Source organism: Alligator mississippiensis, chromosome 3 (genome assembly GCF_030867095.1).
Source record: "Alligator mississippiensis isolate rAllMis1 chromosome 3, rAllMis1, whole genome shotgun sequence".
NCBI lineage: Eukaryota > Metazoa > Chordata > Crocodylia > Alligatoridae > Alligator > Alligator mississippiensis.
In genome coordinates this window covers 78,768,585-78,795,143 of record NC_081826.1, presented here as the reverse complement: position 1 = coordinate 78,795,143, position 26,559 = coordinate 78,768,585, and the positions used below count along the sequence as shown (strand labels likewise).

At 42.7% G+C, this 26,559-nt stretch overlaps 1 protein-coding gene across 7 annotated transcripts in view; it reads left to right on the top strand.

Annotated features, from left to right (window-relative positions):
• Positions 1 to 26,559, top strand: part of MAPRE2 (microtubule associated protein RP/EB family member 2) — a 147,328-nt gene that overhangs the window by 49,329 nt on the left and 71,440 nt on the right. The window contains exons 1-2 of one of the 7 annotated variants that reach the window (XM_059724114.1): positions 1,796 to 1,978; positions 2,422 to 2,544. The exons of 3 other annotated variants lie outside the window; for them this stretch is intronic. Coding sequence is in view for 2 of the 4 variants with exons in the window: in XM_006276140.4 (XP_006276202.1) it covers positions 14,415 to 14,533 (119 nt within the window). In the remaining 2 variants the exon portion in view is untranslated. Of the gene's footprint in view, positions 1 to 1,795; positions 1,979 to 2,421; positions 2,545 to 14,250; positions 14,534 to 26,559 lie in introns of those variants that run through there. 3 more of the 7 variants (XM_019498587.2, XM_006276140.4, XM_006276141.4) reach the window with 3 other exon arrangements.

Sequence of the window (26,559 nt, the reverse complement as noted above, 5' to 3'; positions counted from 1 at the left end):
AAACTCTCTAAGGCTAGGGACAGAAATTTACACACAAACCAGTATAAGTAATTGGAAACTGGTTCAAATCTGCAACAACAGAAGTTCAGTTCACATAAACTGCTTTCAAAATGTTCAAAACTGCTTTAAGATAAACCTCAATGGATATAGTATCAGACTTAACTGATTTAGATTAAATCAGTTTATTGAACTTCTGTCCCAGAGCCCCTCCACATTCAAGTTAACTCAGTGTCCCCCAGCATCCCAGGATGCTTTGCACTCCACAGCAAACCTCTTCCCCCACCCCCTCGCAAGGTGGGTGGGCTAGCCCTGGCCCAAACTGTCATTTCAGTTGAGCAGGGAGGTGGCCTCCATTATCCCCAGCTTCTGGCTTTGGCCATTGCAGGCATATGGGGCACTTCCATAATGAAAAGGTGAATGTCTGTTCACTCGCTTACTCATTCAATTTATGCAGCTTAGACTAACCTGCAAAGATTGAATCGATTCAGCCTCGGGCTTTGTGACTGTTTGTACTTAGTGTAAATATCTCTGATTAGCCTGTCCTTTACTGGGTGCTTTTGCTTCATGGATCTTCTCACAGGATACGTTTGGCTACGTTAGGAATATTGATGCATTTGCATATAGGAACATGATGACTATTTGATCCAACCTTTCCATGATTGAATAAGTTATGGAGAGCTTTAGGATATGTTGTAGGACTACGCCTTAGTAGATACAGTATGCAAATGTAATTGTAATCTGTAGGGCTCTTGCTCTGAGGAAGGCCCAGAGGCCCTCATGTTATTTAGAGCTTGGTTCTTTTCCATATCTTGTATTTTCTTCAGCCTTCTGAACAGATGATAGTGTTTTTACCTTCTGAGCAATTGCATTACAATATGTTAAACTTTCTACTTCTATTAATATTCTATTTTAATATCAATGGAGTTTCATGGAAGTATATATAGAATATAATATAGTACCTGATATTATTAATAATGTTTTTGTTAAAAAAATCCTGTGAAAATTGAAGCTCATCTGAAAGCTTCTTTGCTTGTGATGAAAATTGTTTTAAATCTAAGCAATCCTTTGAAATTTGTGGTACCTAAGGGTGTCATTTCCTAGAAAGCATAGCTTACTACTTGCTAAAAAGAAAGCCTTTAACTAGAGGAGGGAATTTGTTACAGTAATGGCCAGATATTCAGCTAAACATTCTTGAAAATGCAGCAATGATCAGCAAGTTCAGGGTCTCAACTTTCCTGTAACTTTTTTCTAACAGGCACAAAGCACTTTTTATATGCAACGTGACCCTTGGACTATACATATGCCCCGTGTATATAAAAATAGAGATGACTTCTCTCATACTTGGGATACAGTCTATATACATGGTGCATAGACTCTTTCAAGGCTAGCAAATATTCAAAGTCTGGCCTGAAGTAACAATAGTCTGTTCAACAGAGAGAGTCAGGTTTCTTTTCTTTTTTCAATCCACAGGATGGCTAGAAGGAGAAATATATGTTGGGCAAACTTCATACTATTATATTTACTCAACTCCATAATGAGGTTTCTTTCCAATTTTAACATAAGGGAAGCCCCTCATCTTGGGTTTAAGTGCGATGGAACAGACTGCTATTGCAATGCTAGCTCTAGCCCTGACCTGGGATCAGGGCTGGAGTGACAGATGCTGTCTGCTCCTGCCCCGCAGCCTTGCATTCACAGCCTCAGTCACACCCCACTCTCTCTTTCTCCCTCCCCTTCCTCATTCCACAGCCTTTGCTCCTCCCGTTCTTCCCTCCTCCCTCTGCTGCTTACTGTCTGGCTCTGGCAGGCTATGGCCCTGCTCCAGCCCTAGGCCAGCGTGGTAGCAGTTGTTGTGGCACTGGCAGCTGCAGCCAGGTCTCGGAGCCCAGAACACGGATGCTGCCACCACCACTGCTACCGGGCTAAGCTGAGGCCAGAACAAATAGGTGGAGTGGAACCAGAATCCTGCCAGAATTGGAATGTAAGTGCAGGAAGGGAGGGCCAGAGGTTGTGTGGGGAGCAGACAAGGAGGCAGAGGCTACAGGGAGTGGTGGGAGACACCACTAGGGGCAGGCAGCAGGGCAGGTGCCAGGGGTGCAAGCATCAGGACCAAGTAGCAGTGGGACACATGCCAGGGAGCAGGCAGCAGAGGTGCAAGTGGGGGGGGGGGGGCGGGAAGACGGGCAGCAGAGAGCAATGTGTGGGAGGGGAAGGGGCAGGTATCGGGATGCTTGATTTCCTGCCCCCACTGTCTTTCCCCCTACCACCTTTCTACTGCCTTCACCAATGTCTGACCTCAGCTACTGCTTTCCCTGCAGTGGGGGGTCACAAATTTTAAGATAATCCTTGAATAATTAGATTCTATATGTAGAAAATTGTAACAAATCTTATACATGTTTCATGTATAAAATCCAATTATTGCAGGGTCATCTTAAATTGGTGGTCACCAACTGTTCTATCGGATCGTGGAGCCTCTTGAAGTTGACCCTGGGCTGAGGGGGCTGAGCATGCATGCCCACCCCCCCACCCCCACCCCCAGCCTAACAGGTCAGTTGGTAGGAGAGGGAATGGGCAGTGGCCCGCGGGGCTCGGGGAGCAAAGCCCAGCCTGAAGCACCAGCCACCTCTGCTGTTGTGAAGGGCACGTGCCTCCCCCCCCCCCCCCCCCATGTGGGGCAGCACTAGCAGCTGCAGGTAGCAGGTGGGGGCAGGCCCTGCACAGCTAGGGTGGGGCAGGGGATGAAGCTGTGAGTGGCTCATCCAGGGGGTACAGGGAGGGGGGGCCCCACAGCCCAGGAGGGCATGGGGTGGGGGCACGTGCCCCTGGATCTGCATGTAGGGTGGGGCAGGCTCATCCCAGCTGTTCTCTTCCCGACCAGGCAGCTGCAGTGGCAGCACTGGAAGCAGGGCCACAGGAGTGGGCCATAGCCAACCCTTGCTCCCAGTGCCATGGCCAACCCTTGCTCCCAGTACTATCAACCTTTGTTCCCAGGGCAGTCTGGGCCAGGCCTGGAAGGAACAGCCTGTCACAGCCTTCCCTTCCCCACAAGGACATGGGGCCTGGTGGGCATGGGGAAGGGTGGGCTGCAGCTGCAGGCTGGAAGGCTGTGCCAGGTTATTCCTGCCGGGCCTGGCCCATGCTGTGCTTAGTATGGACAGTGGCAGTGCTGGGAGTGGGGACCCCCGCCCCCATGTTCCTGCTCCCAGAGCCGTTGCTGCAGCCACCCAGCCTAATTGCAGCCTGGCCGGGAAGAGCCCAGCACTGCCCCAGCCCACCATGCACCACATGCAGATCCAGGGTCACGTACCCTCCCATCTCTGCACCCCCTCCCCCCAGATGACCCACTTGTGGCTCTGTCCCCCACCCCATCTCACCCCAGCCATGCAAGGATTGCCCCTCCCTCTGCCATTATGGGATGAGGGTGATCAAGGCCCCAGCAGTGAGGGAGGTAGTAGGGCTGGGGCTTTGATCGGCCCCACCCCCCCATGACCCTTTCCCCCTCCCCACATCCCCACAGACTTACCTGCTGTGGGGGGGCAGGGTGGTAAATCTTCGGTTCCTCTTAAATTACAAAAGTGATCTCTGACCTTATCTTGCATTCAGGTGAAAACAGTAAATTTCTTTCTCTGTGTAATGACATAGAGGGACTACCCAGTTTATTGTACTGAGTGCAGCATGTACAATTACCTGCCCTGGAGGCAAGTACGTTCTCTCACGGTTAGGGTGGCAGAACTGGAACAGCTAAAGGAGGCAGAGAGGGTTACAGAGGAGGCTTTCAGGGACATGTAGAGCAGTCCTGCACTCCACGTTAGCAGCTCCCACACTGCTGAGGAGGATGAGAACCTCAGGAATGAAGGGCATCAAGCTGGGAAGGAGGGAAAATGATCTCTTCAATGGGACCCACCTCCTAGCTGACGCTGTAGTTTTGCACCAATGATACTCTTCTGAGGGAGGGAACCCCAGTGGATAGGAGGAGGCAGATGGTGATTGTGGGCAATTTGATTATTAGACACATTGATAGATAGCTGGGTTTGTGATGTCCGAGAGGATTATGTGGTGACTTGTGTATGGGGCTCAAAGGTAGTGGACCTCACAAGATATGTAGCTAGACTACTAGGGAGGGCTTGGGAGGAGCCAGTGATTATGGTCCATGTGGCTACCAGCATCTTTGATAAGGGTGACAGAGAGGTCTTGGAAGTTAAATTTAGGCTGCTAAGTAGGAGGTTGAAATCCAGGTTCTCCATAGTTAGTATTCTCTGAAATACTTGCAATGCCAGATACAGGCAGGGCCAGCTAGGTGGGCAAAGCTCCACTTTCAATGTGTAGCTGAGGCAGTGGTGTAGGGAGGAAGGATTTAGGTTTAACAGGAAGTGACAGACCTTTTGGAATGGGGGGGACTATATAGGAGGGATGGTCTCCACCTGAGCTAAAATGGTACCAAAGTGCTGGCAATAATATTTAAAAATAAAAAATAAAAATAGAACACTAAAAATGGGAGGGAAAGCTGACAGGTGCAAAACAGCATACAGTTAAGACTGACACAGCCATAAAAATGGGGATAAAAAGTGGTGAGAAGACAAGCACAAGCAAGTACCTTTTAATGATTAAAAGGCTCACAGAAGAAGCCAACCCAGGACATGATAAATATCTGTGCTTTTACACTAATGCTAGAAGTCTAAGATCAAAGGTGGGGAAACTTGAATACTTAGCAGTAAATAATGATATTGACATAAGAGGTATCTCTGAAACTTTAAAATGAGGAAAATCAATGGAATGCTGTAATACCAGGATACAAATATACAGGACGCACATATACCAAGATGAGAGTGGCACTCTGCATCAAAGACTCCATCAAATCAAATAGGGTTTTCCCTTCAAAGAAGTCAGCAAGCAGGACCTGAAGGCTTTTGGAATACACCTAAGCATTTGAGAGGCCTTAGCAGGAGATGGGACAAAGTGGCACTCCCTTTTCAATCATGTAGTCCAGCATCCTGATAAGAAAGTTACTCTAATTACAACAGCAATGTGACTGGAGGAAACAGCTTGTCAGTACAGTAGCCACTAATGCTATGTACACCTATGACCACTGTGGCAGGACCTGTAAGTCTAATGTTGGTCTTTACTGCCAGAAAAGAAAATACACCACCAATCAGTAGAATAGCTGCAATATCCACTATCGCTCACTGATGAACAGATCTCCATACTAGATTTTTCAGATGATGAGAGGTACCTCTAAATAAAAATTCCAGGTTTTGATTGAAAAAAAAGTATGTACAATCACCCCACAGACCAAGATGGCAGCAGTAAGCTAGAAATGCTAAGGGAGATGAGAGTCTGCACAGCAGAATACACAGTAATAATGGGTGACTTCAGCTACCCACAAACAGACTGTGTCAATGTCAGGTTGGGATTCAGAAGCCAGATTTCCTGAAGTTATAAAAGACTGCTTCCTGGAGCAGGTACTCCTGGAACCTACAAAAGGAAAGGCCTTTCTTGACCTAGTCCTAAGTAGTGAACAGGATCTGATGCAAAAGGTAAGAGTTACTGAGCTACTCAACAATAGTGACCACAATGCAATTGGGTTTGACATCGGGGGGGGGGCAGAATCTACTACAGTAGTTTTTAACTTTAAAAATGGAGACTATACCAAAATGAAGAAGCTAGTTAGATGGTTGTTAAAAAGGCCCCTAAGGAGCAGATGAACACACAAGCAGCATGGGAACTGCTTAAGAACACCATATTGGAGGCACAAAGCAAATGCATACTGCAAATCAAAAGAAAAGAAGAAAAAAGGCAGACCAGAAAAACCCAGCATGGTTTAATGGCAGAGTTTCAGAGGCAATAAGCAAAAAAAAGGGCTTCTTTCAAAAAGTGGAAGTCAAATCCTAATGAGAAATGAAAAAGAGCGTAAACTCTGGCAAATCAAATGTGAATCTGTAATAAGACAAGCTAAGAAAAAAATTGAGAAGAAATTTTCTAGGAACACAAAAGATAATAATAAAAATGTCTAAGTGCATTAGAAGTCAAAAACCTGCCAGAGTCAGCTGTGCCTTTGGATAATCAGGCTGTAAAAGGGGAGCTGAAGGAGGATGGAGCCAGTGCCAAGAAACTAAATGAATTTCTTTGCATCTGTCTTCACTGTGGAAGATGTTAAGGCAAGGATGGGCAAAATATGGCCCATGGGGCTCATCTGGCCCATCAAGGGATTTTATGCAGTCTGGGGCGGGTCCCTTGGTCTTGCCCAGCCCAGGTGCAGGGGCTAGCCTGGGCTGTGGCATGTGTGGCCAGTCCCACTGCCCTGGGCACACAGCAGGACTGGGGCAGCATGGCTGCTGAATTCGGCTTCCTAGCAGCAGTGGCTCCTTCTGCCTGCCACTGCAGGTGTTGCAACTGCTGCTACTGGACACCCTGGCCTGTTTGCTCTGCACCCACCACTGGGGGCACTGGACAGAGGGGGTGGGTAGGGTCTCCATCGAGAGCAGCCCAGGACCCCCACAGTCAGGGCACACTTGACTGGGCAGGTGGGATGGGGCCATGGGTGGGCGGGAAGTGGGATAGTCAGGGCTGGGACAGGACCGGGACCAGGGCAGCTGAGCCAGAATCACAAGACAGTGATGGCAAGGGCTGCTGCAGGGAGCAGATTGTGACTCTGCCCCAGGCCCCTACCCCATGCTGTCACTGCCCTGTGATCCCAGCCCCACCTGCCCCACCTACTCCCAGATACTGCTCCCCAGCTGCCTGCAGCCTCATTCCATCTGCCCAGTCAAGCGTGTCTTGCCCATGGCAGTCCCTGGCTGGTTTCCATGCAGGCTCTGCTCCATCTGGCACCCCCACACCGGTCTAGTAATCTAGGGAGTTTTGGTGAGCTGTTGCAGGCCTGGAGGTACTGACCCAGCTCGGCGTAGCAGGGGAGGGGGATGCTGACCCAAACTGCAACAGCTCACCAGAACTCCCCCAGTAGCCTCACAGCCCAGATCCTTGTCCAGCCCTGCATTAATGAGATATCCCTTGAGAGGAGTGAGTCTGGTGAGGAAAAATGAGTGGAACTGACCCAAATTGAGGTTTCAGTCAGTGAGATCATAGAGAAAACTGAGAAACTAAATAGCAGCAAATCACAAGGACCTGATGGCATTCACCATAGGGTCCTGAAGGAGCTTGGATCAGAAATGAATGAGCTCTTTACTGTAGTTGCAATCTATCACTAAAAATAGCTTTGATACCACAGGACTGGAAGGTCACCAATATGACTCCAGTATTTTTAAAAGGCTTTAAAGATGATGCAGAGAACTATAGGCCAGTGAGCCTAACTTCTGTTCCTGGAAAACTGATAGAAACATTTTTTTTTTTTTTAATTGTTCAGCACATATAAACATGAGCTGGTGGGGCAGGATCAATATGCTTTGACAAAAGGAAATCATGTCTTACCAACCTACTAGAGTTCTTTGAGAGTGTCAGTAAGCATGTGGATGGGGGTGATCTATTTGACGTAGTATATTTGAATTTCCAAAAAGCTTTTGACAAGGTCCCCCATCAAAATTCTTAAGTAAATTAGGTAGTCATGGGATTACAGGGAATGTCCACTTATGGATTAGAAATTGGTTTAAAGATAGAAAACAAAGAGTGAGTGTAAATGGTCAATTTTCAGGATGGAAAGAAGTAAACAGCAGGGTCCCCCAGAGATCTGTGCTGGGACCAGTGCTATTTAACATACGCATAAATGATCTGGAAAAGGGGGTGAATAGCGAGGTGGCCAGATTTGTGGATGACAAAAAATTATTCAGAGTGGTAAAGACGAAAGCAGACTGTAAGGAACTACAAATGGATCTGGCATGATTGAGCAAATGAGCAACTAAGTGGCAGATGAAATTCAACATAGATAAGTGTAAAGTGATACACCTGGACAAAAATAACCCAAACTTACCTCCTATGATATGATGGGCTCTGTGTTAGCTGTTAGTACACAGGAAAGAGAGCTGGGAACTACTGTGGACCATTTGCTGAAAAATCAGCTCTCAGCAGGCATCAAAAGGCAAACAAAATATTAGGGATTATTAAGAAGGGAATCATAAACAAAAGAAAGTATCATCATGCCCTTTTATATATCCATGGTGCACCCACACCTTGAATACTGTGCCTAGTTCAGTTACCCAAACCTCAAAAAGGATATACAGGAACCAGAGAAGGTACAGAGAAGGGCAATGAGGATGATTAGTGGTATGGAAGGACTTTGATATGAGGAGAGACTAAAGAGGCTTGGTCTAGTAAATTTAGAAAAGAGATGCCTGAGGGGGGACATGATACGGGCTTACAAAATACTAAATAGTGAAGAGAAAATAAATAGGGATTTATTATTTACTGTCTCCCACAATACAAGAACTAGGTGTCACAATTAAACTTGTAGGTAGTAAGTTTAAAAGTAACAGGAGCAAGTTCTTTTTTACGTAGAGGGTGTATCACCACATGCAATGTCATAAACGGTGCAGTTTGCATTAGAGAAAACTGTTCCTTGGTGCAGTGTCTTTATGTGCACCCAGGATCGCAGCACTTTGAGATAGGGCAAAGCAGGCCTGGGCTGGCAGGGGGCCTGGGAGGTCAGCCCCAGGCTCTGGGTGGTGTCAGGTGGCGGGGGAGCTGGCTGGGGCATGAGGGTGCTGAAGTATGGGGCTAAGCAGCAGGCAGCCCCCGCACTTTAGCACCCTCCTGCCACCACCAGCCCCTGTCACTGTCTACGTGTGCATTTCAACAGATTAAATTACTTCACCATAGGACGGTACTATCCCTGACAGTACTATCCTGTGGCAGAGTTAAATTACTGTGCCCTAATACTGGCACATGTAGACTATGACTCTACTGTGGAGCTAATTAGTCAACTCTGCAGTGAAGTGCATGTGTGGATGCACCCACTGGATAGTTAGTGTGTAACTCATTGCTATTAGATGTTGTGGAATCTGAGACAGTTTAACCAGGGAGGTGGTTAAAAAGGGATTAGACATTCCTGGAAGAAAGGGGTATCAGTAGCTGTTGAGCGTGGAAATTAGGGTTACAGCCTTTTGAATCCGAGCTTCCCAGACCTTAAATGCTGGAGGCTGTAAGTGAGAGAGGAACAGTGGGGAAAAGAACCCTACACATACCCAGTCCACCCTCCTTTTAAGGATCCGCTCTCTGTAACTGCATGACACAGGCCTATTTGCCACCTTAAGAGGTCATGGGTCAAAAGCTCACCAAGTGAAACTATAACCTTTCCTCAGAAAGGGAGGCTACTGGAAAAGTGGCAACTGATTTCTGGGGACAAATGATGATAAAACAGGGATAGAATAGAAGATCAAATGTTTATAACTACTGCAGCAAGGGAGGACACTGAGCAGAGCACACTGGACAGTGTCCACTGACCCTTGAATGAGACCAAGGAGCCAGTGGACACTGCCCAGTGAAACGCCACCTCAAAACTGGATCAGACCAGGAATGGGAAAGTGGCCCTGCAGTCCCCCAGGGCCCTCCCAACCAGAGCCACCTTCCTGTTGAGATAGATGGTAAACTTAGATAGGGCCAGGAGAAGTTTGACCAGGAGGTCCCGGGACTTGGTGCTATCACAGACAGGGAGTAGGCAAGAGCAGTGTCCACCAAGGTGGCCTTGACTTTGTGGAGTACGTAGCAGGGTGCATGCAGCATTAGGCAGCTCCATGCACTAGGCCAGCACAACAGGATCTGCCCATCCCTGCTTGGCATAGTCCAGGAGATCCTAGATATGGGCGATGTTGGCCAGGACCATCCTTTAGCACACTCAGGGCACCTCTATTACCATCACCACCAGCTGGAGGGTTTTCAGCAAGAGCTCAGCAAGAAGAGGACTCGGCATACTGGGCAATTGTGTCTGGGGACCTGGAGGCAGAGACATGTAGACATACCCAGTATGAAGCTCTCTGATCCTCTAGCAGTTTGTAGAGGGGTGGAAGAATATTGTACCAGAGCTATGCTGAAAAATTGGTTGGTATACCCATACCAGTATAGCACCCCCAGCAGCTGGACACTGAGTGGGAGTGGATAGCACGTGGCCAGATAATGAGCAGGTGGCTGGGGACGCAACACCACCACCTCCCATAAGCAGGACCAGGGCACAGTGGGGAAGTTTACCAGGCTGGTGTGTGGTGGCAGTGGCTGATGCATGCAAGCTTCCCCACCCCGCAGAGGGGCGCCGCTGCCCTCGCCCTGCCCTGCCCCTGCTCCTGGGAAGCGGCAGCGCCCCATCCCTACCTGCCTGTACGTACCCCCTAGGACCAGTCCAAGTACCCCCAGGGTTACACCTGGTTGACAACCCCTGGACTAAAGTAATGAGTGAAAACAAATTCTGCTTCTTTCACAGAATTTTCAAATGGTGCTTTGATAAGTAATGTTAGAGGCTGTCCCTGTTGGGGGACTCTGTAATGCAGGAAAGGTGTATGCTGATACTATTTTCACTCTCTTGCTTCCCAGGCAGGTAGGAGTGTAGAATGATGTCCACAGAGACTTGTATGGGTTTAGTTAAGTGATCATGATGGTGGATTAAAATGGAGTATGTTTGAGCTCTCATCCCATTTTTGTAATATGTTCCCTTACGTGGGAACTAAGGGGTAGAGATCATGCTTAGGAAGGAAGAGCTTGTGCATTAATTACAGATTCCAGGTTATTTTTGCTTTGGTTAATTAGTGTAAATAGCATAAACCAATCTTGCATTTTAATGAAAAAAGGCCTTTGGATTTTCTTACGTATTGATTAAAGATCATACTTTTCTAACTGACCTACACTCTTAAAGTTGCATTTCTGCTTGTGCGGGTTCACTGTATATAAGAGAGTGAAAACCAGAAGGGAGATACAGTCTTTTAACTGCTGTGGCTTACTGTCTGTGTTCCATAATGCTGGGTCCAGATCTAGGGAATTCTTTGCTGAGAACTATGAATGTGGGAGAAAGAAATCTACAGGGTGATTTACTCTATTTGTAGTGGTTTGTCATACAAACAAAATTAGTTACATTTGTAACGCATACAATGTTTTTAAATGGAGACTCAGCCAGCCAAGCAGAGGCACTGTCATGCATATGGGATTCAAGTCACTCCCTACTCCCCAGATTGCCTTAGATCTGCTGCAGAAACATAGTGTTTTGTAAACCAGTAGAAACTATATAATACTGTCCAGGCCCAACACAGCCTGAAAAGGGAAACTTCTTTCAAGCAAAATGGATTAGAACTGGAATTCCTAATCTGAGCACAGTTAAGTGATTGAAATGATGCTGTAATGTTGTGTTCATCTTGTCTTCTCTGTGCTGTGGCTTTGTCAGTGCATGTTTTAACTATTTTGGCGGCTCTTTCAATAAAGCAGTCTTTGTTCTCTGCCATTGGTGAGGAAATAAAAATGTTTTTACAAGCTAGAGGTAGCTGAGTGTTTTTACTGCAACTGTCTGGGAGATCAGGTAGGGATATGTCTGGCAGCTGATGACCTACTACAAGACATTTTTATGTTCTAACACTATTTAGCAGTTTGGTTTTTCCATTGTCTCAACAGTTTCTCAGGCACCTTGGTCAGTCTGCTTAGTAGCGCTTGTGTGTGAAGAGGTTCCAAGAAGAAGATCTAATGCTGAGCATGAATCCATCTATCCCATGTCATGTCAAATGTGTTGTCAATTTATTAATTAATTATTCTACAATCAAATATACCAATTGGATGTATCCTAGGACTGGTAATTGAAAATGGGGCATTTTATCTTCTGGGTTCTCCTTCAAATCCTGCTTGGATCAGTAGAATAAAAATTCCTATCTGGCTCTTCCATGGCCTGTGATGTGTTGACAGGCCCAGTTTCTCTGACATGCTCATGTTAATAAAGTCACACCATGATTTAGGTTTGAGTAGATTTCTCAGCATTACAATAAACCAATTTGTTCTGTGGTTATGAGTTATTTCCAGATTGACTAACTTGAATTTTTTATATCCTTTAAAAAGTTCACATGTCCAGAGATGACACAGTTGGTACAATCTAAGGATCTAAGTTTAAATTTTTCCTAAGCACTGTCAGACTGAAAGGTCAGGAAATGATTGATTTTGTTTGTTTGTTTGTTCATTTGTTTTTAATGTTGTGAATAAACTTTCTTCCACACACGAAAGCAAAGAAGTTGCTAGCTCTCTCTGAAAATATAAATCTGGTTATAGTCTCTCTGACAACTGAAAAGCTTTATACTGTACTTTCTTTTGGATATTTTATAAGTCTAACATTCAAAAATTAATTGTTTAGAAGTATTTGATTTTTTTAATTTGAGATCAGGAGTAGCTGAAGATGTCTGCCTAGTTACTCATTGCTCTTTTTTCAGTTTCCAGAGTTGGCTTCACAAACCCAATTGAGAGACTATTCTACCTTACAAAATTGTCTGTGTAGATTTTAGCAAAGAGACACCCAGATTGGGCACATATAAACACTTCAATGATCTGATTTTTTTTTTTTTTTTTTTTTTTGCATAGTAAACATGGCAGAGAGGTGGTTTTTGATCCATTGTTCAAAGATACAATGGTGGTTGCCACAATTCAGTTTATAATCTACTTCCATAGAAAAGACTGACATTTGCACTTTTATCCAGAAAGAAATCTGAAGATGGGCCATACTTCCTTATGTTAAAAGTGGAAAATAGGCAGGGAAGTCTTAACTACCTGTGGATATGCTGAGGGAAATATGAGAAGAAAAGAAACCCATCATCTGCCTTTTAAAGAGGGTAGAAGAAGAAAGGAAGAGGTAATTAACATAGCCATTCACAAAACAGCTAACAGAATTAACACGTCTCCCTTTAACATATCACAAGCATTTTTCTTTTTGCCTGTTCTCTCTCCAAAATTTGAAAGGAGGAAAGTCATCAAGTGGGCTCAGTGCATGCCCTGATATGAAGAGAAATTGGGAAAGGTTAAAAATTTACTTTAAAGTTTATTTTAGTATAGCACTGAATGAAGATAGAAAATACTGCATTGGAGCCCTGTACTCTTGAGTGGATTGGGAGAAATACCATCTGAGGAGCAAAGGAAGGGAGGGGGAAGAGGGCAGAGGAAAGGAGCTACACATGTGGCCAGGCATTAAACTGAGACCATTAAATAAAAGTTTGTTTGCTTTACCGGTGGGTACCCAATTCTGCTGTCTAATATGCAGTTACATAACATAGCCACTCCCCCTGAAGGACCTGATTTATATTTTAAAAAATTAAAATCCTCTCGACCCACACCATTCAAAGTTAGGAAAAGTAAAAGGAAATGTTTATATTAGTGGGGATCAGAATTATCTGATGTACATTAAAATAGATGGAGAACTCCTGGAAAAAATAAGTATGTGCTGTCTTCATGTTTGGATTATCGCTGCCATCTGGGTATTGTATGAGAACACATTGCAGAGGCTTATTTTTTTAATGTTTTTAATGTTAATTCCAGGAGCTTGAGACCAAAAATAACTTGTTATTATCAGAGCTAGATGATAGATTTTGACTCTTTCAAAAACAGTTGTTGTTCCCGTAAATATAGGGCAAAATATTAAATGACTGCAATAATCACAGGAGATGGGCAAAAAAAAAAAAAGGACATGTTGCATTTCTACTTTTTCCCAAATGCTCTGCATAGTAAGAATGGCTTTCTGCCATGCCATCTTAGCCCACAAATCATTTTAACATTTGCATTTAAATCGAAGAAGGAAAAAAAATCTTTGGTCTTGTCTGCTCTCTCCCTAAAACAGTGCAAAGCATTTCCCTGCAGTGGTTTTCCAGTGCTTTTTATGCAAAGATGTGAAATCCCCTAGTTACAGCAGCTAGGGCTTTCCCCATAGTTTCTTCCAACAATGAATTTGTCACCCTTTTTTGTCTAGAACAATTGCATTTCCGACTGCTGCCTTCTGCTAGCCTCTTGCTGGTTCTGCAGAGGCACAGTCTGTTTAATTTCAGTGACCTGGAGGATCCAGGCAGGAGGGGGTTAAGGTGCCCCCCCAGTGAATCACTCTTTGTGTACACAGCTGCAGTTTGAGTATGGGACTGAAAGGAAATGGTTAGAGGAAGGGCTGCCTTAGAGCAGGCAAGGCTGCTGTGAGAGGGCTGGGTAAAGAGCAGGGAGGGGGCTTGGTGTGTTACATGCCAGATGTAGGCCTGCCCCCTGTGCCTGTTTGCATACAGTGGTGTGGTCATGCTGGAGCCCTGTGTGAATTGAGGAGATATGATGAGTTAGCTGGTTGCTATGGTGAGGGACTGTGTCACATGATCAGGGTGCTGCTCCAGGCAGTTTGACGTCAGCAAGGAGGTTGGGAGGGGAAGAGAGAGAGGAGGAGAGAGAATCTGTGGCAAAGAAGCAGGCGAGCAAGCAAGGAGACTGGGCAGCCTCCGCCTTCCAGGCTCAGGCAAGGGGCAGATCTGCTTGATCGGGGGAGAGCTCCAATGCCTGGACCAACCCAAGCGCTGTCCCCCAATGGAGAGAACAACAACGACATCATCCAGGATAACGGGACGATCATCCCCTTCAGGAAGCACACAGTACGGGGGGAGCGTTCCTACAGGTAATCGGCGCTGGACAGCAGGGGCTGGCTGCGTGGAGGGGTGTGTGGCTTGGGGGACTGCGCCAGGGCGAGGTCAATGCAGGGAGATGACATAACAAAACTGGAGGGCTGCCAGAGGGGCTTTAAAAATCCTCTAGGACTGATGAGCACAGGTCCCGTTTTGCATGCACTGCAGCCGAGCTGTGTGGAATAGCGCTTGTATTGTCCAGATGGAAAACATTTTGTGAATAGACTTGCTGTCTGCAGGGGCTCCCCGCCTTCCCCGCCTATTGATTAAAAGGGGGGGAAAAAGCAAGCAATATTTTAGACCTCCCCAAGGAAATCGGCCTGCCGCACTCCGTTTCTTATGGCAAAGGAGACCTTAGACAGGACTGCCTGCGAGCACAAGGCAAGGGGGTGGCATGGAAGGGGCTTGTGCCTGCCTTGGTGTGCTCAGGAAAAATGGAATCCTCTAGATGAAACTGCAGGCTGCGATGTTAACCCGCCAGATTGATGGAGCTTTGTAAGAATTGTGCTCCCTGATTGGCGGAAGGCTTGACAGCAGAGGTCAGGGTGTCATGCGTTCACTAAAATTTCTTCCTCAAAGCCTCAGGTTTATTAGACACAAGGTAGACTGCAGTAGCTTCTAGAAGACACCGCAGATGGCTTGTGCATTTTCTTTAGGATTCTGGTCTGTTACAGGGAACGCCAGCCTTTGCAGCGGGGAGGCAACTGCATTACGGTTTTGACTATTGAGGCTGGTGGCTATGGTCTTTGTCACAGTTGCCGGCATTTTTGATGAATGGGTTGGCGTGTACTGTTGGCAACGTTTTTACGTGAACATATCTGACAGTATGTTTCAGTCAATAAGCTCATTAAAATTGTTTGCGTTGTTTGATCAAGATAATGCCGCCCAGAATGCAACTAGTTTTTATGGGCTCTGAGCTGTCAACTTGAAGGGCGATGATATGGCTAGCCATATCTCCTCTGAAGTTAATGCACAGTGATTTTAAACTCTGCCTTGATGACAGCAAAATGCACATCTTGCAAAGCTCATTTTCAAACAGACAACAGGAATTGATGCTGTCCTTAAAACATTGCCTTGATATCTGACTAACATGCACTATCTAGATGCACATATGACAAGATCAAAATAGACATGAATGTGTTTTTGCTCAGCTGTCTATGGAAAATTGCAGTATTTCCCTTGTATTGCTTAAAAATAATCTGACCCCATTAATTGTTGACCATGGCAGTAATCACCTGGAAAGTGAATCTTGGCTGAATCTGTGATCCCCCCCCCAAAAATCTCATTACTGATGGGCCATGTTTATGTGCTGATTATGAGATATTTGTGGAATCCAAGTGTTTGGTTTGCCCCAAATACTGTATGAAAATGTAGCCTGCCCTTCTTTTGGATGTGTTGCTACTTCCTAGAGGCCTTCAGCACTGTACAGAAATTCCCTTTCTGCCAAACAAGTATTCATTTGCACTTACTTTTAAAGAGCCATCATTAAACTTTCAATAGGTTTTTCCAGATTTTGCAAAGAATTATTTCTTCTGGCAGGAAGCCCTCATTTCCTAGATTTAAATTCCTGCTGTATAGCAGTTTTTAAAGGAAAGCTGAATGTTCCTGACATGGAAAAATGAAAGTATTCTGTTGAGGTACTAGGAGTTATCATGTGCATTTTTGTTAGAAATATTTATTTTATTTTTTTGTGCCTTTAGTATGACTTAGGACAATTGATAATGTTACCTTTTTAATGGTTTGTTTGCAACTGTTGTTCAACTGGATCCTCCCATTACATTGTTACATCATAAAAAAACCCACTGTTGTGGTGAGGTATTCCTGCATCTAGCAATGGCAGTCAATTTGCTTGACTCATGACTTGTTGAAATGATGTCCACACGGGACTATGCCCAAAATCTGCATTTTGGAAAACCACAATAGTAAAATTACTGCATGTGTTATGGTGAAAAACTGTTTATCAGTTGAACAAAACTTTGCTAAAAAACACATGAAAATATGGCCTTGTAGTCTTTCATCTACAGTGCCCTTACTATGTTTTAAAGACTATTTTCACAATCATAACCATACATGCATTTACTTGTGGGAATGAAATGCTTCACAGATATATCAACACTAACACTGTATCATTTTAGGATAATATGAATAGTCCACTTAAATGTTTAAATGGCAGCTTTATTTCATGAATAATCATTGGAATAGGGGAGTCAGAAAGTCTATGTTTTGTTATGGCTGTGCTACCAAATCACTCTGTAACCTTGGGTAAGGCACCTCACCTCTGAGTTATGTTCCCTGATTCCTCAACAGAGGTAACAGCACTTTGCTCTGTAGAAAATCCTGACAGCTACAGATGACAAGTGAATAATAAGTTGTTAGTTAACTTATAGGAAATATGTAATACAAATAACTGGTCTTCAGGTCACTAGAACCATGTATCTTCTACATTTCATGAAACCTTTAATGACTGGTTTTGAACTTGTAAGTGCATTTGTGGCATACTGGGATCAAAGTCTCTTTCACAAGAATGTTACTCTGAAAGGCTGCAGCCTACCCATGGATATCATGCTGGACTTTGAGGGGCAAAATTGCCACTTTTTATAAAACTGCCTGTATAGCTTCTTGCAGTACTTTCCTCTACAGCTTTCATCTCAGTACTGATCAAAGATGCCATCTTGCAAGCCCACACACCAAGCTGGGATGCTGATTTACTTGTTATGTGGTTCCGTCTATAATTAGAAATATGGAATAATTATACCATTTAAAAAAAAAAACCCTAAAATGTGATCTAGAAGTCAGCACTTGTGCAAATCTTTTACAGTGGGTGCATTCTGCTCACAATACAGTTTGACACAGTGAAGCTTTGCTTGGAACATTTATTTAATCTGTGTTTGTTACATATTCATGAATGAAGGGCAAATACTACATTTGTCCTATAACAGTACAGCTGATAACTTATTTATATCCTTGGTAACATTTCCTGTTTTAAAGAAAGGAAATGCTAAATTTTGCTACTATGCTTTTGATTTTTAAGACTGCTAGTGAAAAGTACTACTTGTGCGCCTTTTCTTATTATTTTTATATACCTAACTTTGATATAGCACACTTCATCAGTAGATCTCAAAACACTTTCAGAAGGAGGAAGAACTAATCTCCTTTCTTATAGATGTGAAGTTGAAATTAAATGAATTGCCCGAGCTCATCTAGCAGGCCAAGGACAGACCAGGGAATAGAAAACAGGTCTCCTGGGTCCTAGCCTAGTGCTCTCCCCTAAGCTACAGCACTTTTTCACAGCAACCCTGTGAAGGATCTATTATCTGCATTTTGCGGAAAAGAGAACATATGGGTATAAAGTGTTGTCAAGACTCAGGTTGGAGGCTGCTACTTAAATTCAGAGTTGGAAGCCAGGAAGTTCTGTGCTTTGTTCATAACACTATTGCCTCTTGCAAAGTTAACAATTTTTCTGCATGGCTTTATCAAAATTTTATTGCTAATGAAAAGGAAGTATAAGAGGCTGTGTTGAAAGATGCATCTTACCATATTTGATTACAGTCATAATTTTTTGTTCAGGAAAGGCCAGAATCAAACAATCAAGAAGCAAAACAAGTATAATATGGCTGGGGAGGAGGGGAGTACACATTTTAAACCATACCTGTCCACAGTATCATGTGCCAAGTCTTGGCAGTTCTAACAGTTTACTGTTTACCTCACCTCTTTAAGATCTAAATATACAGCTATGGAGGTACTTACTGCTTATGAAGTTCCACACTCCAGATATAGGATGAAATTCTTAATTCACCAAGGTAGACAGATTTGCACCCTTTTCTCAGGATGCTGCAAGAACATTTTCTTTTGTTTTATCTACGCGTGGTTGGGGAAACCAGATGTATTAAATGACCCTTCACTTATATTTACTCATATATCCAAAGCTTTTAAGACCATTTGTTTAAAGTTGTCAGAACTTGTTCAGGGCTCTGCTTATACATGCATCTTAAGTACATATATACTTCTGACACAATCCCTATCTAATAATAAGTATTTGCTGACTCTTAAGTGTCCTCTTCCTTTTAAAAGAGAAACTGTTGTTTAAACTAGATACGTAGCTTTGCTGTGCATAATAATGCAAGCAGAGTGGAAGTGATGGCATTCTTATCCACTGATGAAACAACTGGCAGAGTATGACAGTGGGGGTTTTAATGGGTTTCAGAGAATATGGGTTTCAGGTGATAATTGCTATTGACTTATGGTAGAATGTTTAAAAGACTTGCTTAAGAACCCAGGGGACTGGAATTATTTAATATATTTTTCCTTTTCAACATTTTTATATATATATATATATATATATATATATATATTTTTTTTTTTTTTTTTTTTTTTTTTTTTTTTACTCCTGTAAGAATTTTCTATTTGACAGCCTAAAAAATTCAGCCATATGAAAATCTCCATTATAGGCATCAGAAAAATGTCTTTGTATTAATGATAGACTGGTTTGGGCCATTTATATTTTACTCTTTAAATCAGTCTATTCTTTCATTGGGTCTAGAGTAGTGGAATTTACCTTTGGGTACAAAATAAATATTCTTTGTTTAAGGATTTATTGCATTATCTTGGTTTGATTACACAGAGGGCACACTTTTCCTAGTCTTATTCCTGCAAATAGTTCCATTGAATTAAATAAGACCATTCACTTGTATAAATGAGTTGGAAAGGGCCCAAACTTTTATTTCAGCACAAAGGGAAGGAATTATGTAACTGAAATCTGTGCACTCCAGTTTGTGAGGTTTGGTAAAATTGTCACTGCAGTATGACATTCCTCAGTCTTTGAAAACTTTAAATGCTAGTTGAGAGAAGCCCTACCATAGCTATATACCAAATTAAATTTAACTGTGGATTTCTTCTTGTAAGCATTTCATTGTGAGCTAAGGGTTCCTACTGCAGTTGATGGATGTCTTTACCATCTACATTTAGATGGAGTTAGGTGCAAGAAGTTATGTCAATCATGAGTGGCTGGCATATAAATGAATAAATAAATACAAATCCCATTCTGTATGTTTGATTCTTTGGGTTTTGTAATAACCCTGTGTGGTACAGAGTATCACCATGGTGATTGTAAGGTATTCTCATAGATATTAAATTATGGCATAGGAAGCAGTTTAATAGCCAAGGGTGGTGCACAAATCTGTCCTTACTCCTTGGACATTCTCTGTCTTCTTTCAGGTTGGTGTTTCCTCTTATCTCTAATTCCCCAGTCTATTGGTCTTCTGTTTTTGTTTTTGTTTTTTTTAAAGCTATTTGAAGCTAAGTTCTCTAATTCTGGGGTGAACTGGGGGAAGTGTCTCAGTTGAAATAGTTCAGCTGTCAGAAATAAACTAGGGAAGGCTCAGCATGGAACTCTGCTTGTAGGGAGTCTCATACTGTGTAACAAATGTTGAATATACTCCAATATTGCCTCTGGCTCTCAGGGCAAAGGAAAGATCTCTTGTGCAGCAGTAATGGGTTAGCATTTTAAAGTACGGAGATCCTGTTTTGATCACGGCTCAGATGCTTGTTGGAAACTCTCCTTACAATATGCAAAAGAGCTGAGCACCAGTCATGTAAGGAAGTGAAACTAACATTGTTTCAAACACCATCTTCTGAGCCTGCAGCTCAGCTCTCTGACCAAAGTGTTCTGGGTGGAACCAAGAGGCTTGCTGCATTTGTGGCTTCTTGACGCATCCTCTGAATAAGTGGTTTGTCTGTTAAAACTGCAGTTTGTTGAGCTACATTACACTCACTTGAGGGCTAGATCCATGCAGCAAAAAAATATAAGGCTGAGCTTTTGGAGAACTTGATGTATCATTTAGAAATAAGCATTTGGCTTCTATCCAGCTTTCTCTCTTGTTGAGGGAGAGACCTTGCTGTTAGGTACATTCCTGCTAGTGAGGTAAGTGTTTCCTGCTGCCACTACGGCTATCTGTTTAAAAAAAAAAAAAAAGGCTATGGAAAGGTGGGGGCAGTAGCTTGGGAGAGAGACATGGGGCCGGAGAAATTACACGTTTCTTGGCTATGACAGGAAAAATCTTATATAAACTGAGATAGCAGCAAACAGAAATCTTAACTGGGCTGCCTGCCTTTGTTGTGTGCATGATTAGTGGGGGAAGTATGGGCCAGCTGCTTTGTCATGGTTGAGGTGGAGTGTAGAGATGGGATTCTCTGTGCTGTGACTGAATGGTTGAGGGAAGGCATAAAAGCAGACTGGGCAGTCTCTTTTAGTTAGAAGTCTGGGTTTAGGGGATAGGAAAAAACAGCTACTAAGGTAGATATGTGCTTGGAAACCTTTTATCTTCTAAGTGAGAGTGTTTATTTTAAAATTTTAATGTGTGCGTGTGTATGTGTGGGAAGGGGCAGGGGAAATCCTGCAATCATCCTTCCTTCTTCCTCCACCAGAACAGGCATGAGGCTTGATGAGGAAGCAGATTAAATGTATGCCAGCTTTTCACTTTGAGGGCTATGTTCCAACCTTTTTGGCTGCTAAATAATTGAAAATGAATGGTTTCATCACATCTATTCTCAGGCACACAAACCTCTGTACAGGGAGGCATAATTGGAAGTTTTCTGATCTGGAAAGGCCCAGGATTTGGAATAACAGTGGGGGGACCCTGGTAAGAATGCAGTTGCGTTGACACAGTGGTGGAAGATGCCTGCTTACACCAAACTTGTCTGCCCAGTGCCTACCTGTTTTCTAATACTAGTTCCAGCATCAAAATCACAAAACAAAGTAACATGAATGTTTACTCTTGTGTATTAGCTTCCCCACTCTGGATAGCTTTACTTCTCTCTACATGATCATGCCTTGGCCACTTGTTGACCTACTTGTTAACAAAATACTTCTCCATGTTGTGTCTCAACCTCACTACATAGGGGAAAAATAGGATTCAAAGGTTGGCTGAGAATTCTTTTCCTTTTTTTTTTAAAGCAGTGACTTGAAAGTCTGTGCCTTTTTAACATGCTCCCATTGTAGCCTTGTTCACACTAAAATGCATAGTGCTTACTTCTTATATCTGCATATAATGCATTGGTGGTGAATTATTTACCTGCTTTGCTGAAGATTAAGACTTGTGGACTAATAAATATTACAAACCATTCTCTAAAGACTGCTATGATCATTTGGTCAAATCATATGCATGTACTTTTTAAATGTCCTGGCTTGAACAATTTGTAATCTTCATTTCGTGTATATGCACACTAACTGAGCTCTGATTTGTATTTAATCTGCTCCTTTGCCATGGAATCCAAGAAGGAAATGTAAACATTTAATCAGTGAGTGGCGAGTTAATGATACAGCTTTTGGAAGGAACCTACAACTGTGCTGGTTGGAGGGAAACACTTCATGCAGACTGTGGGCCTTAATCTCCTCCTAAATGCATTCAGTTTTTGTCAACATCAAGTGGGCAAATCTGACATAGAAGTAAAAGAAAAAACTGAGACCCCTGAATCTAACCCCTACTTGGATAAAGACGGAAGGGCAGAGGTGGTTTGAAGTGGCTGTGTGAATTCAGAGATCTTGACAGTCTTCTGGAATATTATTTTACAGAAGAGGTTGAATGACCAAGAAAACTTGTCAGGTAGAAGAAAATTGACCAAGATATGTTTTGTACAGAAACAGGACCTTGCATCATCAGTGCAGTTATCTGCAGCTGACGAAAAGAAATAGCCCATTACTTTGCTTCCCTGAGATGAAGAATATCAATTTTGTCCTTTCACTTTGGTTTTTACTGTACTGGTTTGTGTAGATACTGGGGGCATCTGCACATGTTCTTTACTGTGGAATTGAATAATTAGCTCTGCAGTAAAGCATCACCATCTACACACGCGGTGCTATTAGGCCAGAGTAGACTAATTAACTGTGCCATAGAACAGTACTGTTCAACTAAGTACTATCCTACAGCGGAGTTACTCTGCGATAGTGCACACATAGACAGTAACCAAGGCTGGCTGGGGCACCTGCTGGCTAGCCCTGCACTGTAGCACCCTTGTGCCCCAGTCAGCCCCTCCACATCACATTTAGCTGTGGCAGAAGAGCTCTGGGCTACTAGGCTGACCCCCTGGATCCTCTGCCAGCTGGGGCTACACTGCCCTGAGTTAGCATGCTGCGGTCCCAGGCACACGTGTTGGTGCTGCAGCCAGAAGCAATAAACTCTGGTGTGAACTGCGCCAGAGTTTATTCAGCCATGCTAATCGCATGTGTAGATGCACCCAGTATATCTGTCATTTTAGCTGGGTGTTGTACATTAATTGTTTAGTATTGCATTCCTTAGCAAAGCTCCGGCAGGCAAGCAGTCAAAAGTGCAACGAACAAGTGACATTCCAGTGAAGCTGAAATTGTAACCTTTAGCACTATCTTAAATGAACGTTCCCTGTACATCAGGTTTCTTTTAGTATTGTGCAAAACTGAAGTCCAAACAGCTGCAATTAGTCAGATGCAATCAAATGTAGATTCTTGCTTGTCACTCTGGAATGCAGTGTTGATTCTCAGGAGGGATGCTGTTAATGTGGATTAAAGCATTTTTTTTTTTAATGAGTTTTTTCTTTTCATGGATAAATCTCTATCCATGCTAAAGAGTGAAATCTTCTAATGGTAATCCCTGAGGAACTGGTACAATAGCCTTCTGAGTGAGAAGCATTAAAACAAATCTTTATTCCATTAAAATATTTTTGTTACAGATTCAGTACTGTAAAAGTATAGCTTATCATTAAAACAGTTATAGAATTCCTGAGCAATAGCTGGTATAGAGGTGGAGCATATATTTCCAATGATAGAGAAAACCCTTGAGGACTTTCATTTACAAAAAGAACATAATCTGTGAGAGGCCTGGAAACAAAGAGGCAGTGAAATGAGAAATGATTGTATACAAAGGATGTAGTCTACTGAAAGACCATCAGTAGTGCACAAAACACTTTGGGAAAGACTGTTAGACATCGAGCTTTCTTCAATGTATTTTAATTATTTTTGTTGGGCCTTGTTGTGATTTTTTTTGCCCGCTTGTCCACATTAAAAGTTGTTTTTCTACAAAATATTATGTAAGATGATTCTCATTCAGGGCTTGAAAATGCACTTCTCCCAGTTGCCATGTTCCCATATGCCAAATGTCAAACTGAACTGGCCATTAGATATCTCTGTATATTTGCTTGCAATCAGTGCATTCATTCTCCAGAATGGATTTGTAGATGAAGGCTCCTTTAAAAAAAACAAAAAACAACACAAAAAGCCCAACTCACTCTGGTTAGAGACAGATGTACCAACTGTATTGATATCCAATGATACCAATATAAGCTGATCCTAATAGAACTTTTGCATTTTTACAGAAGCATTGCAGACATAAATGTATCAAAACCATTGCAACTTTAACTCAGTTTTATTCAGGGTTAAAGTTATGACCATTGAGCTCACTTTTTTGCTACAGGGGCATGCAGATGTAACAGTTACATTTTAACAACTCCTTAGCAGCAGCAGCTTCCCCTCCCCTTTTTGAAGAGATTTAATGGTATGCTTGTCCATGGTTTCTGAAATCAGTGTAGCTTTTTGCGCTCTTGGTATGGTACCAGGGTCATACGCCAGAAATTTGTACCATCTTTAGCTAATGCTCCTTTCTCTAGGGAATAGTCTGTCGTTCCATAACTACTTCTATTTCCTGCCAAAGTATAGTATTACTTAATGTTAGTTCATGAAACACACAAACAACCCTTGGATTCTGAATACAGCATAGAAGATTCAAGTAATAGGGAACATTTTAAAATATGTTAAAAAGAAACCAATTACCATTAAATCATTACTGTTGCCAGGTGAAAGTAACCTATTCTGAAACAAGTAAAAATAATTTTACATGGATCTAATATCTGTGTTCTTTCTGTGGCCTCTTCCGTCAGCTCATGCCTTTCCATTTCCCCCTGCCTCCCTCCTCCACCCAGTCTAATAGACCAAGTCTCCCCCTCCCCCTCTCCCCACCCCTTTATTGCATGTCTTAAGTAGGGAAGCTGCTTTCTTTGCTGGAAAAGAAGCATACCTAGAAACATTGTGCATGCCACTCAGGCTCCGAGATACCTGCCAGTCTGGAAGTGAAAGGGGTGAAGTCTTGTCTTAACCCTCTCCCAGCCATAACTACTGGCTGAGCCCTGTAGTTAGTGCCTAAAGCAGCAAGTCAACTTCTGGAAGTATCTTGATGAGACTTGTGATGTGGAAACAACTATTTTGTTTAGAGGCATTTATATAAACAATTACTTATAGTAAAGAACTAACAGTCTTCTTCCTGCCCTTGCAAGGGTCTGGGACCTAACCTTGTGTGACATAGTAAAAGTCTTCCTGGAAATATAGTGGCCTGCTTCCTCCCTCAGAAGATCTCCTGGGATGCCATATTTACTGGACACTCATATTTGCCCAAGAGGACTTACTCTGTCACATAGTTGGCCACAACTCTGGAAAAATAAAAATCCCAACATTTTGTCTTCCAAAAACAAGATTTGCATTTTATTTGAGGGTACAAAACATGAGAAAATACAACAATTTGTCAGTGTGTTTAATTTCACTAAGTAGCACTGCAATAGGTGAGTTATAGGAGCTGGTTTTCTAATATCAGCCCAAAACACGAGATTTGTAGGGCAATGGAAAAAGGAAAGCAGGTGGGTTTTTTGCATACATAGTTGAACTAGTTATATACATAATATGTAACGTTAAGAATTTAGGTTTGATGTTACCAAGTGATCATTTGGCATCCAATTGTATAGTGCTTTCTTCCAAGTAAAACCAAAACAAAATTCTTTTCTAAAATTTATCAAAAGATGCTAATATTTTAACCTAAGAAAATTAAGTAGGGAGTTCTTCCTACCCCTTGTGTCTGATTTGATGTTGATGCTACTGACTGACTAGCTTCATGCTGTTTGTCTATCTAGTCACATAAGTAAATTGTCTGACAACCCAAGGGTTTTAATAAGTACATGAATTGTGTACTCTAGCAGAATTTATTTATGGACTATTGTGTGTTTTAAGTGTGTGATTAGGTATTCCTGCATTACGTAGTTATCCTCAACTAAACTTTGTTTACATTTCTGATAGGGATTGAACTTGCGCTGATGTCAGTGTGTCAGTGGAGAGTGTACGTTAGGAACTGATCTCATGATATACCATGAAAAGTGGCCAAATCCTATTAAACAGTGTATCCATGTTGCTCTTAGCTTAAGGTGAACTATGACACGGCTTTGATTGTAGTTTGAGATAAATGAGATAAGTGTTTAACAGCCACTGTAAAATTTGATCTTAGGTAACTCAGTTGTGTCAAGGGAGCTACTACAAGCTAAACAAACATCATCTGATAAACCCAAACTGGTTCTTATTTTGTTCTTTGTGGACCAGTGGAGAACCACGTGGTTTAGATACAAGATATAGGGAAATGTCTTTGCATATAGTGAAAATCGCAGCGTTCTAAATTGGTTCATTGTTTAGCAGCAATAAAATAAGCTAATGGTATATTGGCTTGCACAAAGGAGGAGAGAGAGTATAAATCAAGGGATATTGAGCAATATTTTTATAAAAGGCAATTTATTCCAATGGAGTCACCCTATTTGAAGTTTATTTTATAAACGATCATACTCAAAGTCATTCCTGTTCTAGATAAATTCCTGTTTCTAGCTGCTTTCTTCAGTGTTGCTCTAGAGCTGTAATCAAATTTGTAAGTGCACTGATGACACTTGGAAACAGGACAACATAGGGCCTCAAAGTGAGGAGTGACCAACTTGATTTAGTCTCACCTGAAGACCATTACAGGTATCAGGGCTGAAGTATTAAAGCCAAGTAGATCTTTATAATATGGATCTAGCTGGAGGTTAAACAAACATTGGGAAATACCAGGGCCAGAAAAAGACTCTCCCCCCATACCTCCACTCCAGTAGTCAAAATGATATCAAAACTTAAGGGTTTTTTTTAAAAGAAAGATTTCATTGGTGTCTATGTGGGAATAAAAAGCTTGAAAATATAGACATTTTAGAAGAC